This window comes from Trichomonas vaginalis, chromosome III (genome assembly GCF_026262505.1).
Source record: "Trichomonas vaginalis G3 chromosome III, whole genome shotgun sequence".
NCBI classification, from domain to species: Eukaryota; Parabasalia; order Trichomonadida; family Trichomonadidae; genus Trichomonas; species Trichomonas vaginalis.
The window spans coordinates 328,739-342,651 of record NC_067205.1 but is presented as its reverse complement, the minus strand read 5'-3'; the positions used below and the strand labels follow the sequence as shown (position 1 = coordinate 342,651).

The 13,913-nt window shown below is 32.4% G+C and overlaps 9 protein-coding genes across 9 annotated transcripts, besides 3 other annotated features; 7 read left to right on the top strand and 2 right to left on the bottom strand.

The window, feature by feature from the left end:
- Positions 1 to 19: 19 nt before the first annotated feature.
- On the top strand, positions 20 to 2,720 carry TVAGG3_0613630 (uncharacterized protein; the record flags this gene model as incomplete). The annotated part of the gene is made up of 1 exon (XM_001318485.1): positions 602 to 2,653. The coding sequence occupies one exon, from the start codon at positions 602 to 604 to the stop codon at positions 2,651 to 2,653; it is 2,052 nt and encodes a 683-aa protein (XP_001318520.1).
- A 201-nt stretch (positions 2,721 to 2,921) lies between these two features.
- Positions 2,922 to 3,048: a mobile genetic element.
- Positions 3,049 to 3,336: 288 nt separating this feature from the next.
- Positions 3,337 to 3,837, top strand: TVAGG3_0613610 (uncharacterized protein; the record flags this gene model as incomplete). The annotated part of the gene is made up of 1 exon (XM_001318484.1): positions 3,337 to 3,837. The coding sequence occupies one exon, from the start codon at positions 3,337 to 3,339 to the stop codon at positions 3,835 to 3,837; it is 501 nt and encodes a 166-aa protein (XP_001318519.1).
- Positions 3,838 to 4,507: 670 nt separating this feature from the next.
- On the bottom strand, positions 4,508 to 5,704 carry TVAGG3_0613600 (Clan MH, family M20, peptidase T-like metallopeptidase; the record flags this gene model as incomplete). Its single annotated transcript, XM_001318483.1, has 1 exon — positions 4,508 to 5,704. The coding sequence occupies one exon, from the start codon at positions 5,702 to 5,704 to the stop codon at positions 4,508 to 4,510; it is 1,197 nt and encodes a 398-aa protein (XP_001318518.1).
- Positions 5,705 to 5,809: 105 nt separating this feature from the next.
- TVAGG3_0613590 (uncharacterized protein) lies at positions 5,810 to 6,364 on the top strand (the record flags this gene model as incomplete). Its single annotated transcript, XM_001318482.1, has 1 exon — positions 6,095 to 6,364. One exon carries the CDS (start codon positions 6,095 to 6,097, stop codon positions 6,362 to 6,364), a length of 270 nt encoding a protein of 89 aa, XP_001318517.1.
- A 112-nt stretch (positions 6,365 to 6,476) lies between these two features.
- On the top strand, positions 6,477 to 6,713 carry TVAGG3_0613580 (uncharacterized protein; the record flags this gene model as incomplete). Its single annotated transcript, XM_001318481.1, has 1 exon — positions 6,477 to 6,713. The coding sequence occupies one exon, from the start codon at positions 6,477 to 6,479 to the stop codon at positions 6,711 to 6,713; it is 237 nt and encodes a 78-aa protein (XP_001318516.1).
- Positions 6,714 to 7,041: 328 nt separating this feature from the next.
- Positions 7,042 to 7,757: a mobile genetic element.
- A 434-nt stretch (positions 7,758 to 8,191) lies between these two features.
- On the top strand, positions 8,192 to 8,536 carry TVAGG3_0613560 (uncharacterized protein; the record flags this gene model as incomplete). Its single annotated transcript, XM_001318480.1, has 1 exon — positions 8,192 to 8,536. The coding sequence occupies one exon, from the start codon at positions 8,192 to 8,194 to the stop codon at positions 8,534 to 8,536; it is 345 nt and encodes a 114-aa protein (XP_001318515.1).
- Positions 8,537 to 9,962: 1,426 nt separating this feature from the next.
- TVAGG3_0613550 (glycine-rich protein family) lies at positions 9,963 to 10,304 on the top strand (the record flags this gene model as incomplete). The annotated part of the gene is made up of 1 exon (XM_001318479.1): positions 9,963 to 10,304. The coding sequence occupies one exon, from the start codon at positions 9,963 to 9,965 to the stop codon at positions 10,302 to 10,304; it is 342 nt and encodes a 113-aa protein (XP_001318514.1).
- Positions 10,305 to 10,904: 600 nt separating this feature from the next.
- On the top strand, positions 10,905 to 11,669 carry TVAGG3_0613540 (glycine-rich protein family; the record flags this gene model as incomplete). Its single annotated transcript, XM_001318478.1, has 1 exon — positions 10,905 to 11,669. The coding sequence occupies one exon, from the start codon at positions 10,905 to 10,907 to the stop codon at positions 11,667 to 11,669; it is 765 nt and encodes a 254-aa protein (XP_001318513.1).
- Positions 11,670 to 11,764: 95 nt separating this feature from the next.
- On the bottom strand, positions 11,765 to 13,273 carry TVAGG3_0613530 (uncharacterized protein; the record flags this gene model as incomplete). The annotated part of the gene is made up of 1 exon (XM_001318477.1): positions 11,765 to 13,273. The coding sequence occupies one exon, from the start codon at positions 13,271 to 13,273 to the stop codon at positions 11,765 to 11,767; it is 1,509 nt and encodes a 502-aa protein (XP_001318512.1).
- A 268-nt stretch (positions 13,274 to 13,541) lies between these two features.
- Positions 13,542 to 13,913: part of a mobile genetic element that runs on past the window's edge.

Genomic DNA, 13,913 nt, shown 5'->3' with positions numbered 1-13,913 from the left:
AAATAATTCAATGGAAGCGGTTTCGTGGTGAGAGGAGGCCGCAGAAATCGATGCATCAAATGGCGAAAAAATCGAACTATTATCTCCTCAGCGATGTGAAGTTGTCTGGAGTCATATTTCTCCTGTTCTTCATACGCTTTTAGCAGAAATTGATCAAAATTATTGGGAAAATGTCACACACATATTATCGAAATTAATCAAAACAGCAGATATACCAAATCCTGAAGCAGATTTTACAAAATTTGTTCAATTTTTATTCGAAAATCGTTCATCAATTAAACTTACTTCGATAACAAGCTGCAAAGAGTTCGCACTTTCATTCTTCCATGAAGGTGATACTGATTTCTTTGTTCAAACGTTCTTATTTGCTGTTTCAGATCCGATGTTAAGTTTAGAATGCTACAGAACAATGTTTTTAGAAAAATTTCAACCATTTATGACATGGCTATCATATCATGGCACAATTGAGAAACTTTAAAGCATGTTTATTACGTTTTTGACACCAGTACAAGAGAATTCAAACAAAAATCAAATAGTTTATCGATTACTACTTAGTGACTTATTTGCAAAACTAATTGTCAGCAATATACGTCCTATTTTCATGTTTGACGATCTTGTTTCAAATTATTTTTCAAAATTATTAAATTTAATCAATTACACCGACGACGAATACTCCATAAACTTTGCACGACACATTACACAAGTTACTGATCTCTGGTTCCCTCAATTAAGCGAAGAACAAGTAACAACTCGAATTTCAACTTTAATCTCTTCTTCTCCCGGAAACAAATCATCACACGAATACATCATAAGGTATTCTATGAGTAAATGTGGCAAACTGATACCACATCACAAGATTGCTTCGATTTTGACTAAACAATGTTTTGTAAACACGAAATATTTAGAAAATATGAGAGAATTGGCGCTGGCCGAAGGAAGTAAGGCAACAGCGTTTGTTGTTCACGTTCTAGCACGTTCAATGACATCTTATTACGCTTTTTCGAGGATTTCTGCAAAATTATTGGTTGATATCTTGAAAGTCGTTGGGGAAAACAAGGAAATAGTGGATTGGATGAAGAGATTCGTAACGATGCTTGTTATATTCATGAAAATAGCTTCGGAACAGGATTCTTTCAAAAAAAGAGTAAATTTGCTTTGCGAAGTCTTAACTTCGGAAGTATTTAAGCCATTGCCATGGTTTAGGAATATTCTACAGTCTACAGCAAATGCAGTTTATTTAATTGATCAAAAACCGGAATTTTTCAAATTATTTTTTAAAATTGGAGAAAAATATCCTTCTGCTTCTTTCTTTAAGAGGGAATATGACAGATATAAGCCATTGATCAGAACTCGAATGATTTTGAAGTATTTTCCATTCAAAATTAACAATTTACAGTTAATTAGTCCAAAAGACGTAGACAATGATGATGAAGAAGAGGGTTCGAAGCAACCAATTGATGATTCTTTGAAAGAACTCGGAATTGGAGCTCGTTCTCTTAAATATATTTTTCATGATTTCGATGCAGGAGTTATTGACCAACAACAGAACATTTTCTTGCTTGAAGACTTCACGGAACAAGAAACAAACAGGTTTAAAAAGACAGAACTCTATCATGAAAACTTTATTAAAATTAATTTGAACAATTATACATCAGAAGGAAAATTTGTTCTTTGTGGCCTCAAATGTGCCATGCAAGATATAGAAAACTCCATTTGGGAGTATCAAATTCGGTCATTAAAAGATTTTATTGGGATTGCAAACGAAATCATCAGTGTTTTGAAGCAGCATCCTCATCTAATGGCTAGAATTAAAGCATTGGGCAGGGATTTGAACGTTGGTTGCTCAGATGATCAAAATTATAAATTATTAAAAGAGCAAAGATCAATTTTGAAGAAAAGAATCGAAGCAAAGTTCAGATTCGAAAAAGAGCTTAATTCAAACTTATTAAACGTATTTTACAAGTTTGACAGCTTCTTACAGTATGTTCCTCCATCGGATTATGACTATTGTGTTGATAACTTCATCACATTCTCTGAAGAACTCAATCCAATGATTGAATCTTTAATTGCGATTGTTTCGAGTGAAGCTGTTGACAGTACAATACAAACTGTATGGGAATTTGCATCAGTATTATACGAAAAAACCAAATTTGTCCATGAAACAACATATGTTTTATGTTATATCATATTAATGAGGTTGATTTTTGACAAATCTTATGAAGTTTATCATCCATTGACATATCATAATTCTGCAAACATGGATTTCCTTATGAGATGCAAAGTTTTCTCAGAAAAAAGTGTTTCAGAATTGAATTTGCCAGAAAAAATCATTTCGAGAAGAGTTGTCCGAGGAACAATCGGTGCATTCTTCAAAACTAAGAGTCATTCATTGTATTCACTCGAATTCTTAGTGAATCCGATCGATATACTGTTCAATATCCATCAGACAGTCGTTCAATTGAATTCAATTGCACCAGGAGAAAATTTGTCAAATGATGAAAAAGTGACACTCATGAAAGGACTCATTTCTACTTTTCCTCCTTCGAATACTATTTCTATTGTCCTGTTTCTTGATAAGTGGGGAAACACTGTTCCATCTGCGAATATGCTTTTATCATATTCGATCTTTAGAAAGGCAGTGAATTCGCTGTAATTATTACATCGAATTTTATTTTCATTGTTTCTATTTTTTAATTATTAAATAAATATTAGTTGTAGACGATATAATTTTTGGTCATTTTTTCTTTAGCTTCTAGGTGTAGCACTTTTCTTTAGATTAAACATATTATATACATTTCTTGTATAATCTGGTTATTTAATGTTTCCACTAATTCTTTGAGAACATTATCTCTAAATCTTAACCCAGTTTTCAATGCGCAATTTAAAATGCATTTAATAATGGAGCTTATATTGACATGGTCTTAAGGCTGCACTTGCGCCCATCTGACTTTAATTCAAATTTTTGACAACTGGCATGAAACTTAATTGAAAATTAACCTTAAACATTTTGAATGAAGGCCATGTCAAAGGGGCACATGTGCACCATTAAGATACTAAATTCTCACAGACTATTTCAGAGAATTGAGCTCCAGCTCAATTTTCTTAAAAGTCTGCAAAAATTCGTATAGTTTTTGAATTTCTTTTAAGAAATTTTCTCCAATCAAAAATTTTCTATCGTTTGATGATTGAATAGCTTGGCCCCATATTCTGAATATTCTCAATCTGTTTATCTCGTACAATTTTTAATCTATATCATATATCATATATAACTTACCATAATTTAAACTTTGAATTTCACCTTAAGTATTCAATATTTTTTTTACAGGAAAATTTTTAATGTCTGCAAGAGAACCTAACGCTAATCAATCATCAAAATCTTCCAAACATTCAATATCACGGAAAGCTTTTTTTGAATGCTTAGATAATATAAAAAAAGAGATTTTAGACGGAATTCATTATCAAAATCAATGTCTCGAGCGCGAATTCGCTATTTTAATAGAAGATTTTAAACGTGATTTCATTCGAAAATTAAAACAAGACGAAGAAGCGATCAGAGCCGAATTCTTAAATCAAAATAAAGAATCCAACGATTACAAGGAAATTGATAATTCTTTTATTTCCAATTCAAATCAACTACGACCAAACTTATACCAATATGATTATGACACCTCAAACGATATCGATTACAAGGAAATTCATAATTATTTTAATACCTATTCAAATCAACTACAACCAATTTTATCCGAATATGATCCTGAACAATATTCATTTAAACCAAATTATTGCCAATATTTCAAGAAATCTTTTTCATGCATCTTCCCTCATTCAAAATATTAATTTTGAAAATTGATAATTGTTTCTTTTTTAATTTTTTGTTTTATTGGTATATTTTTTTTGTTTAACGACAACATTAAATTTAATTTTTTGCTTTATTAATTTTTATTTTTTAAATTTAATTATAAAACTCCACTCTCTATAACTTAATTAACTCTGCATTATATTTTATGATTTAAATGCTTTCGACTTACTTTTTGAATTCTGTCGATGTCCAATTTTTCTTTCCGAATCAAAAGTTGGCAGTTATGTCAATTAATATTACCACACACAAAACCAATTGTTTTGTTATACTAGTGATGCGTGTAAGAATAGTGAAAATATGCAGTTGTTTTGATGAAATTTGAATAAAGAATAATTATAAAATTATAATGTTGGCAGAACTTTGATCATTAAAGTGGAACAGTGCGCTGTTGTCTGTGGGCACATGTCATTCTGGGAGACATTGCCACCACATGTCTCCCAGAATAGCATAATGTTCCGACCTCACTTTCCTTGTGTATTTGAAATGAAAGTAATATATAAAATAGTAAAAGGATATTCTTACATCTCACCAAATACTTGTATTGTAATAAATATTTAAAAAATTCATTTAGAAAACTTAAGAACTATTTTGCATTTGAAAAGCCGAACGAATATTTTATCTGCTTACTAAAACTAAAAATCATAAAATTTATATTTGACGAATGACCTCCAAATAAAATTCACAGGCCTTAACTACTTCTTCCAGCGAAATATTTTCGTTTTCACGATGAACGAGAGAAAGATCTCCAGGACCAATAATAACTGTTTCCATACCAAGTTTTCTTAAGAATGTTGCATCTGTTGTTCCCGAAAATACTTCTTCATTAGTATCGAGTTGTTTTTCTTCCATTGCTTTCTTTAATAAGATGATAAGTCTGTCAGTACTATTCTGCTTCCATGGAGGTCTCTCATCTTCAATCACGTATTCAGCCGAAAACGAAGGTTCTTCCTTCTTTCTTTCTTCGATCAGTTTATCCAAAGTTTCCCAGATCATAGAAGGTTGATCTGATAAACCGAGTCTGGCATCTACTGTCAGTTCACATGAATCAGGAACAACCTTAGGTTCGACTTGTGCATGAATTGCAAGAACTCTCCAAAATGTCTGAAAAGCAAACTTTGTTTCTGGAGAACAAAATGATTGCGATCTGATTTTTGAAGTAAGATCTAATGCTTGATAAATAGCATTATTTCCAGCTGATGGAAGTGATCCATGAGCAGTTTCACCTTTCACACGGACTGTAGCCCAAGTTCTTCCTTTTCCTGCAGTGCAAAGATGAAGTCCTGTTGGCTCACAAACAATGCAACCCTTGACTTTTTTCAAAGCAGGATAATTAAGAGCTGCTTTTGAACCCTTCATGTAGTCTTCCTCATCTATAGTCGCCAAAAAGAAGATATCAGTCTTTGGTTTATAACCATACTTTTTCAAATAAGCAAGTGCAAACATGGCACAGCAAAGACCGGATTTCATATCCACAGATCCTCTTCCATACAATTTACCTTCTTTGATTTCTCCACCAAATGGAGGAAGAATCCATCGCTTTTCCTCCTCTGCACTTACAGGAACAACATCCATATGGCCGGTAAAAAGAAAGGCATCTTCACTGGTTTCTCCCTCGACTTTTGCCAAAAGATCATATCTTCCATTTTCGACTTCGATCTTCTCATATGGGATCTGATACTTATCAAAGAATTCTTCCAAATACACTGCTACTAGGGACTCCTTTCCTTCAGGATTTACACTCGGGATCTGAACGATCTTCTGAAAAAATGTGATTAGCTCAGTTTTCTCTTCCTCTGTAAGCGTATTATCCTGCAAATCATGTATGGATCTGTTTGTTTTTTCCATATTCTTTATGTGATTCTAAGAAAAATATCTTTTGTCCAATTCAATGAGTTCCCTCAATTTCAGAAAAAATGATCAATATTGAATTTTTATTTCCGGAGAAGTGAAGATAATTTCACGTTCATGAACTTCATTGATTAAGACAAAATATGATTTAGAAAATTGAGTTTTATAAGTCAGTTGTTTTTCAACCAAAAGATTTAAGAGGTTACTATTTCGAAAACAGCTCAAAAGAGCCAAGTTGTTCAAAAGACATTTGCTTATTGGAGTAACTCAGTTAACACAACTAAAGAAAGAGTTAATTCTCACATCAATTTGCTAACATATGTCAAACAAGCCAAATTAGATAAAGAAGCTTTGACACAACTGTAACATAAAGTTGACTTGATTCCGATGAATGCCAGAATAAGTTTGGACGAGAAGTTAATTACAGACATCACTTCTTCAATTAGCGAAGTTGTTGACAAGACTAACGTCTTCGTGACAATGGTCAAACAATTTCGAGCTCGAGTGAGGAAGATCGAAATCAAAGTTTCTGGAGTCCCAGAAATTAAAGAAGAAGATGATTTTGAAGATACATTGTTGTTATCCAGAAACAGACACAAATTATCAACGACACAATCCAAAATATCACTCAATCACAACAAATTTCTGAATCACTAAATTCTAAAGCTGTTGTCCAACAAATGTCTAATAACATAAGAGCTATTCAAACTGAAACATTAAATGCACATGAAAAAGTTTTGAATCAGATTTGAACGTAATCAAAGTACAAATGCCAAATATCATTTCTAATGCAGAGTTAATTGAACCAATCATTGAATCGCCACTATTCACATCTATCCTTAAATCTTTCAATGATTCATCTAACTCTTTCAAAAAACTTATTTCTGTTCTTCACATGAACAAAGCGACTTATGTTAAATTCATTCAACAAGCTCAGACATCGTTGCAGAATTTTATTACTACCTCAGCTGCTACACCAGAGTTACCTCAAGTCAAAGTGCTTTAAAGCACTGATTGCACAATCTCAGACAATCATGAAAGAATTGTCATCAATTAAACCGAGACAACCCAGTTAGTTTGTGAAGAAAATTTATGATCAAATTACACAATAAACTTTTGTCCTTTAGAAATGTCCGGGGGACACAGTCAGTACTCTTGGAGATGACGGATCTGAATTCTGGTAAGTTATTTGCGATCCATCAACTGAAAGTGTTTCATTTGATTGTGCATCATTCAATTGGATCTTTCATTAGTCAGAGATAATAACAATGTTGTTGCTTATTACGAATTTGGAGTTTTTAAGTCTTATTCGTAGTGCACAAAATAAAAAAATGGAGTAGGTGACAAAAGTGCATACTCTTAAATTAACCTTAAATGTTGATTTTTCGATATTTTCGGTATTAACCTTATTGTAAATTTTTCCGGTGATAAATTTATCACACTGAGGTTATTTTTCCGGTGAGATTTTTAACCTTGATTTAATGAAATTAATATATATAAATTTTATTATTTTTAATTTCGAATGAGTATAATAAAATATTTTTGAACCTAATGTCCTTATTCCATCTTTGAAGGCAATATTAAATTTGGCACAAAGAAGTTTAAAGGAAGAGTAAGCAAGATTAGATAATTTGGACTTTTTTTAAAATTAATGAATAAACAGTATATTTTTGAAGTGTAAGCTTATTTACCTGAAGCTATATTACTTAATATAACATTCAAAGTATTATTGCTATTTATTGGAGAACAAATTTATGTAATTTTCACATGAAAATTGATAAATTTGTATTTCCTTATGATAATCAATTTTTGTATTTGTAGAGAGTCTCCCTGCATGATATCAAGACTTGGCTATTAGTCTTTATCCATTTTTGAAAATTGTATTGTAAATTGTAAGAATTTCTGAATACTACTACTATAAAATATAATTGCTTATCTATGTATATTCTCCCTGCATGATATCAAGACTTGGCTATAAGTCTCTATTCATTATGAGTATGACCCCATTTTTTTTACAAAAAGTGCCGAATTGCAACTTTGTCCCAATCTCTAAAAAAATGGAAATAGCATCCTAAAATTAGGGTTGCAAATTCGAAAAAAAACTTTTTGGATCATCCAAATTCGAAAAAACCATAGATTCATAAGGCCTCCTGAAAAATAAATAAAGTGGATTCATAAAACTTTGATATTGAAGTGAGAAAATGGCTATAGCATGTTCGGAGAAGAACAACCCTTCTTGTTTACTCTGGTTATTTAATGTTTCAACTAATTCTTTATGAGCATTATCTTTTCTTAAGAAATCTTTTCAAATCAAAAATTTTCTATCGTTTGATGATTGAATAGCTTGGCCCCATATTGTGAACATTCTCAATATGCTTATCTTGTATCGTTTTTAATCTATGCCATATATCATATCTGACTTCCCATAAATTAAACTTTGAATTTCATCTCAAATATTCGATTTTTTTTACAGCAAAATTTTTAATGTCTGCAAGAGAACCTAACGGCAATCAACCATTAAAATCTTCCAAACATTCAATATCACGGAAAGCTTTTTTTGAATGCTTAGATAATATAAAAAAAGAGATTTTCGACGGAATTCATTATCAAAATCAATGTTTCGAGCGCGAATTCGCTATTTTATTAGAAGATTTTAAACGTGATTTCATTCGAAAATTAAAACAAGACGAAGAAGCGATCAGAGCCGAATTCTTAAATCAAAATAAAGAATCCAACGATATCGATTACAAGGAAATTGATAATTCTTTTAATACCGATTCAAATCAACTACAACCAAACTTATACCAATATGATTATGACATCTCATAAACATACTATCATATCGATTTCTGGTTGTCCTGGTTCCAGAGGTTCTGGATTCTTTTATTCAATCTTCAAACCTCCTGAAATAAGAGACATAAATGAGATCCAGATGTGGATTTGGACTATGATTGAAGGGGTTAATTCTGGTGATGGATAAGCAGTTATTAGTATGTTTAACAATATACAGACTTGTCATGACATCAAACCATATTTATATATCTCATTCATGCAGTCATTGTTTTGTCTAAGTAAATAATTCTTGTCTTATTCTAAATATCGAGTTTTTGATGAGCTTAACTTTGATTTCGATGTTTTAATAGAAATGTATAAAATGAATGAATACTTTAGAGAAATTTTGAATATGAGATGAAGACAGAAATTTTGAATTATTTTCTCATATCATTAAACATACTTTTAGTGATTCAAGTGATTAATGGCGTTTGGTTGCTTCCAAGGAATATTGTAATATATACCAATGAGATCATGTTCAAGTTGGAAACTTTGATTTAATGAATTCAAGAAGTGGAAATTTAAGTCAGTATTTCAAAAGAATTGAAAGTTTGAAATGCAAAGCTTGGTTTGTACTTTGTTGTATATCAGAAAATTTAAAATTGTCAAAAAATTGTGTATTTAATGTTAATGTATGAATGATGCTCACATCAAAGTAGTTTTGTTTGTATTCTAGTTATGATACAATTTTTGGTTGATGTAGAGTACTGAGATAAAGATTAGAGAATGAGTGATTGAAATACAAACAAATGATGTTAATGTCACTTTTTTGTCACATAAATAGAAATTAGGGATTTAATCCCTGATTTCTATTCAAATGACCAAATGATATTTGTTTGAGTAATGTGATACTATGTCCTCCTATTTCTACTATGGAAGGTATTCGTTTTTAAATGAAAATGGAAAAAAGCCGCCTGTTTGTAATGTTAATTGCACTTTTCCATATCCATGTGATGATAAAGAACAATGTTCCGGAATAAAATTAACTATGACTCCAGGGAGATATTTGTTCGAGGTTTATGGTGAACAAGGAAGCCAAAAAGCAAATGGTGGAGGAAAAGGCGGTTATGCCAAAAGTGAAGTGATAATCAGAAAAATGGCAGATATTTTCCTATTCATTGGTTCTCAAGGATTATAGCCAAGTGCTGCTGCCTATAGCCAGACATCCTTTAACAGAGGAGGCCGTGGATGGAATTGTGGACCTGGAGGTGGAGCAACTGACTTTAGATTGTCAGAAAATGACCTCAGTTCACGATTTTTGATTGGCGGCGGTGGAGGTGCAGAAGGATACTTTAATGGTAATTCATATAAAGGAGGTTCTGGCGGTGGGACAAACGGAGGCAATGGAGTGACTGGTATTAATGCTGGTGAGCCAATTGGACAAGGAGGAACACAAAATTCAGGCGGTTTTGGGTATGATAATATGAATGGAATTTTTGGATTTGGTGCGAATAAAACGCATGACCAACAAACTTCAGGAGGCGGTGGAGGTGGCCTCTTTGGAGGTGGAGCTGGATACGAAGGCGGATGCTCAGGTGGAGGAGGTTCTGGGGTTGTTTATTCAAGCTCAAAGCCTCCTCAAATAAGAGATATAAAAGAAATTAAATTTGAGAATGGTAATATGTTAGATGGAGTTAATATTGGAGATGGATATGCCGTTATTAGTAGATTTTATCTGTTGTACGAGAGAACATCGTTGTGCGACGGATCCAGCGCATTTTGCTATTTCCTTTTCACAAGATCAATGCTTTTGACAAATGAATAAACTATTAATTTTTTTAATACTTTTTATGATATGTAATCCCGAATTTCTATTCAAATGACAAAATGATTTTATTTTGAATAATGAGATTATATGTCATCTAATTTTTTTAATGAGATTATATGTCATGGGAATTATTCATTTTTTAATGAAAATGGAACAAAGCCATCCATTTGCAATGTTAATTGCACTTTTCTGTATCCATGTAATGATAAGCAATAGTTCTGGAATCCCTTTTTAAAGCCTCCAGAAATTTAATTTAAAAAAATCTGAAGACTTGTTAGACTGTTTTAGCTTGTAGAAAGGATTGTTACTTGTGGGTAAAACTTATATCAAAATGTTAGAATATTTAACTTGAATTGTCGAGAAATGATTTAAGTCACTTTTTGTATAATTGATAGAAGTTCGGGATTTAATCCCATTAATTTCTATTTAAATGGCAAAATACTATTTTGAATAATGCATACTATTTCATCCGATTTCAGTTTTGGTAAGTATTCGTTCTTAAACGAAAAAGGGAAAAAGCCGCCTGTTTGTTCTATCAACTGTAATTTTTCATATCCATGTGATGATAAACAATATTGTTCTGGAATAAAATTATCAATGAATCCAGGAAAGTATCTATTCGAAGTTTATGGAGCACAAGGAAGCCAAAGGACAAATGATGCAGGTGGAAAAGGCGGTTATGCCAAAATAACAGACATTTTTCTTTTCATTGGTTCTCAAGGAGTGTGGACATCAAACTCTGTATTTAGTCAGAACTCTTTTAATGGAGGAGGCCGTGGATATAATAATGGACCTGGAGGTGGAGCTACCGACTTTCGATTGTCAGAAAATGACCTCAGTTCTCGATTTTTGATTGGCGGCGGTGGAGGGGCAGAAGGATACAGGAGTAGTACATCATTTAAAGGAGGCTCTGGTGGTGGATTATCAGGAGGAGATGGAATTGTTGGAACTGATAGTTCAGCCACAATTGGAAGAGGAGGAAGTCAAATTTCTGGCGGATCTGGTTATAAAAATATGAATGGAATATTTGGATTTGGCGCAAATAAAACAGAGACAGGTATTATTTCAGGAGGAGGTGGAGGAGGTCTTTTCGGTGGGGGTACTGGGGAAGGAGCTGGTTGTTCTGGTGGAGGAGGTTCTGGATTTGTGTATTCAAATTCAAAACCTCCTGAAATAAGAGATATAAATGAGATTATGATAGAGAATGGAACTCTTATTGGAGGAGTTAATATTGGAGATGGATATGCTGTTATTAGTCGATTGTTGAGTTTATCTAATAATATCTGTTCATGTCATAACATTAATGCATATTTCTATTTCATATTTACTATTCTTTCATCTCATCAATTAATTGTTTTGTAATAAATAATAAATCTATTAAATTATCAACAAATGAGAAATTTCTCTTCGAAAATCATAAAATATCTTCATGTTTTGTTAATGATAGATAATAGTGTTTATGAACCTCGTAATGAGTCAAATGAATCATCCGGTTCGTTACGAGATGGATAAACACTTGGTTGAAGATTGATACCGGGACGTGTTAAGTCAAGTTTAGGAAGAACATCAAGTTCGGGAAGAGGTGGAAGACCAATGATTGTGCCTGCACGACATCGCTTCTGAACATTGACACGTTCTGAAATTGAAGGAACAATTGGTGATTCAAGTGGATAGATGATGTTTGGAGGTGAGTTTGAACGACGTTTCGATGAATATGATTCAAAATCAAAGCGTGTGTTTTTTTTTGATTTCTGCTTCTTAGGTTGAAGTGAGTCTAAGTCGTCAGAATCAAGTTCTTCTGGAATGAAAGCTTCAATAGAATCATTTTTATGATTGCTAATATTATTAATGTTGTTATTGTTGTTATTTATATTGAATTTTCGAGGTTCGGCATTAAGATTCTCTAATGAATTAAATAATTCTGAACTTTGTTCGGCAAGTAATAAGTTTTTAGGTGGTGACATAGATTTCAATTGAACAACAAGACTGTCAACACGTTCTAAACTTGATGGTGGTGGTGAGAGTGATTTCATTGGTTCAATAACACAGCCGGAGATGTCTAAAATCTCAGTGTCATTCTCTGGTGGTTTAAATTGTGGTAATTTTGGAACATAATCAAATGGTTTCGGTGGAAATTTGTTCTGCGTCGTGTTTCGAAGTGAGTTGAATAAACTGTTTGAACTTGATGGTGAACCAATATAAGTGTTCTCAAGACTGTCTTCTCTCATAAGAGGAAGTCGGTCGTTGTTATTATTGTTGTTGTTGTTTGGAAGTTTGAATGGAAATGCAAACTTTCCTTTAAGGGAGTCGTAGTTGTTTTTGATAACTTGGGCTGCAGGACCTCGAAGTTGAGAAAGAGGTAAGACTTGGTTGATGATGTCTTGTGGACTTTTGTCTCGAAGTGGGAATGTGTCACCCGGAAGTTTCAAAAAGCCGGTTGTTGTAAGCGCTGGATCAGTAGTAGAGTAGAGTGTGTCACATGTGGAGTCATCGATTGTAAGTGATTGTGTATTTTCGGTATCAAAGTCGCTTTCGAATGGAGAGCTTTTAGTTGTAGTCCCAAATTCTTCACTAAGTGTAAGTGTGGTGACGTCGTTACTACTTGTAAGAGATGAGCAAACATCAACCATGAAATCAATTTCAGAGCTGTTCAAGATTTGTTTCGGATATTTGGCATCAACCGATGAATGTAACGTTGTTCGCTCACTTTTTAGTTCTTTAATTGTATTAGAGATAGAAATTGCATCATTCAAAATTAACGAAAATGCTTCTGAAAGAGTATTTGCGTACTTTCGAACAACATAATCCCTAATTTCGATATGATCTTCATCTACTGGCTGTAGTTCGAAGCCTTCAAAATCAAATGATGACTTTTCAATATATCTTTGAAGCGGAGAAGGTATTATAAGTTCTCCTTGAGGTTTATATTTAGGAGGTGTGAACGGCGATTGGAACTTATTTTTCATATCAAAGATATCTAACGACGCAATTACTTCTTCAGTGTTTAAATCATGGTTTTCTTTTTTGTCTTTACTAGGTTTATCTTTGCTTTTCGACGAGCTGATTTGAATAGAATTCCTTGGATTAGGAATATCTGTGATTTGGATTGATAAAAGATTTTATTCAATCGAATTCAATTTTATTGAAAATAATTCAAATTCAATCGACAAAAATGCATGCTCTTTTATGCATTATCAAATATTTGAGAAATAATTTTTTTGAGAAATAAAATTTGAGAAAGGGACAGACTAGCCCATTGTCACTTTTTAATTTAGCAAATGAACGCTTATGGAGTGGAGTTTTTGGGTAAATCTGATTTGCTTATAAATGAAATAAAATCAAAAGAAACCATATTGGCATTATATTATGCAAAAATAAATGATCTTACTTAGTACTTTTAAAGTTAATTTCAGAAAAAATTTGACACAATGGTATCCGGCACATACAAGTGGTGTACAACCAAAATATAAGTTGGTTTAAACATATATTGCTATATCTCATGATCTTACTTAGTACTTTTAAAGTTAATTTCAGAAAAAATTTGACACAATGGTATCCGGCACATACAAGTGGTGTACAACCAAAATATAAGTTGGTTTAAACATA